This window comes from Amphimedon queenslandica, unplaced genomic scaffold (assembly GCF_000090795.2).
Source record: "Amphimedon queenslandica unplaced genomic scaffold, v1.1 AMPQUscaffold_3367_Cont24637, whole genome shotgun sequence".
Lineage (NCBI taxonomy): Eukaryota > Metazoa > Porifera > Demospongiae > Haplosclerida > Niphatidae > Amphimedon > Amphimedon queenslandica.
The window spans coordinates 1-1,398 of NW_003556304.1; the positions used below are offsets into that span (position 1 = coordinate 1).

Here is a 1,398-nt window from a genome sequence, read left to right on the forward strand (position 1 = left end):
CCTGACAAGTATCACTGCTGATCATGCCTGATACTCTGGCCTGAACCAGTGCAAAACCTTTTCATGATTGAGTCACAACTGATTTCATGACTGTATCATGCGTGTATCGTGACTGATTGCCCAAAATAAATGATCCAGTACTGATTTCACGACTGATTCAAGCTAACATCAATCCTGATTCAGACTCCAAACTTTTGGTTGTGTACATCACTCTGTCCATGATGAGTAGTGTTACTATACTCATCATGGACTCCTGCAGCTACATATTACCTGCACTACTGCAAAAACTAATAAGACATTGGTGTAATGTACACCAAGTAATTTACACTATGTAGATCTACTAGCACTAGTACAGCAGCACATACTATACAAATAAAAAAATTATTTTGACATGATTAATTAATCACACTTAAACCAATAGTGACATTACTATCCTATTAGGAAGAATCATATGAGAAGAGGAAGGAGAGAGAGAGAGACAGGGAGGAGGGAGAAAAGAGTTAGTGTGTGCAACAGAGAAAGAAGATAAAGAAACACAAAGATCTGTGGGGAAGAGGGTATCATGTTGGTGATGATTTTCTATTAATTTCAAAGTGTATGTGTGAGTGTTTTTGAACTAATGACCAAACATAAGGAACAAAGAACTCATCAGGTTGGGATTCTTCAACATAACGGAACTTTAACTCAGAAAATTTCTATGAGAGAGAGAAGAATAAAAGTACTATAATTCTTTCCTTTTTCATTTACTCTTAATCTGCTTCTTGGCCATGTTTTTGAATATTTTTTAATGACATCAGTCACAAATTGAGCAGAAAATGGAGGAGTACCGTCCTTCTCGACATTATTCGCAAAAAATGTAATAACCTACACAAGAACAAGTATCTATCAACCTCTTTCTCTCCCCCTCTCCTCCCCCCCCTCTCTCTCTCTTACCATTTCAATATTATTAACCAGGTCTATAAAACCTGGTCGGCCATGATAAGGTGTGAAAATCTCTCGTTGATAAAGCAGTGAATACACAAAGTGTGGATTAACATGAAGCGTGTACGTTAAACTCGAATTTATGATTTCTAATAACATCAACAATATCTCCTGGAGTGTCTCAGTGTCAGCCTAATAACCACACCCATCATTAATTAAATCATTATTCATTATCTTTGCTATTATTATGTTTACCAGTTCTGTGGGTGTGGTAGGTGAAGTAGGTGTGGTTGGGCTGGTGGGTTGGGCTCCAGTTATTGCTGGTATTGGCTCTCCTTTGGATTTAAGATACTTCCTACTCAGTACACGAAATAAACTGAAGAGAAAAGAGAGAGAGAGAGAGAGAGAGTAATATAGGGACACCAAATTTTTTACATTTTCTGATACGTACATATTAATGTACTTATGCTATGTAGC

General features: G+C 37.1%; 1 protein-coding gene across 1 annotated transcript; it reads right to left on the reverse strand.

Annotated features, from left to right (window-relative positions):
- Positions 1-367: 367 nt before the first annotated feature.
- Positions 368-1,314, reverse strand: LOC109592956 (dymeclin-like). Its single transcript, XM_020008250.1, has 4 exons — positions 1,177-1,314; positions 934-1,113; positions 748-864; positions 368-695 (listed from the first exon to the last, which is right to left on the reverse strand). Exons 2-4 carry the CDS (start codon positions 1,078-1,080, stop codon positions 561-563), a joined length of 399 nt encoding a protein of 132 aa, XP_019863809.1. The 5' UTR covers positions 1,081-1,113; positions 1,177-1,314; the 3' UTR covers positions 368-560.
- Between the last annotated feature and the right edge of the window lie 84 nt (positions 1,315-1,398).

Bases quoted from the DNA above. Each gene is read 5' to 3' on its own strand.
- LOC109592956 (XM_020008250.1), bottom strand. From the start codon at position 1,080: ATGTTATTAGAAATCATAAATTCGAGTTTAACGTACACGCTTCATGTT. The intron at 865-933 runs GTAAGAGAGAGA...GTTCTTGTGTAG, and splicing joins TGGTTAATAATATTGAAATG to GTTATTACATTTTTTGCGAA. The intron at 696-747 runs GTAAATGAAAAA...TCTCTCTCATAG, and splicing joins GGCCAAGAAGCAGATTAAGA to AAATTTTCTGAGTTAAAGTT.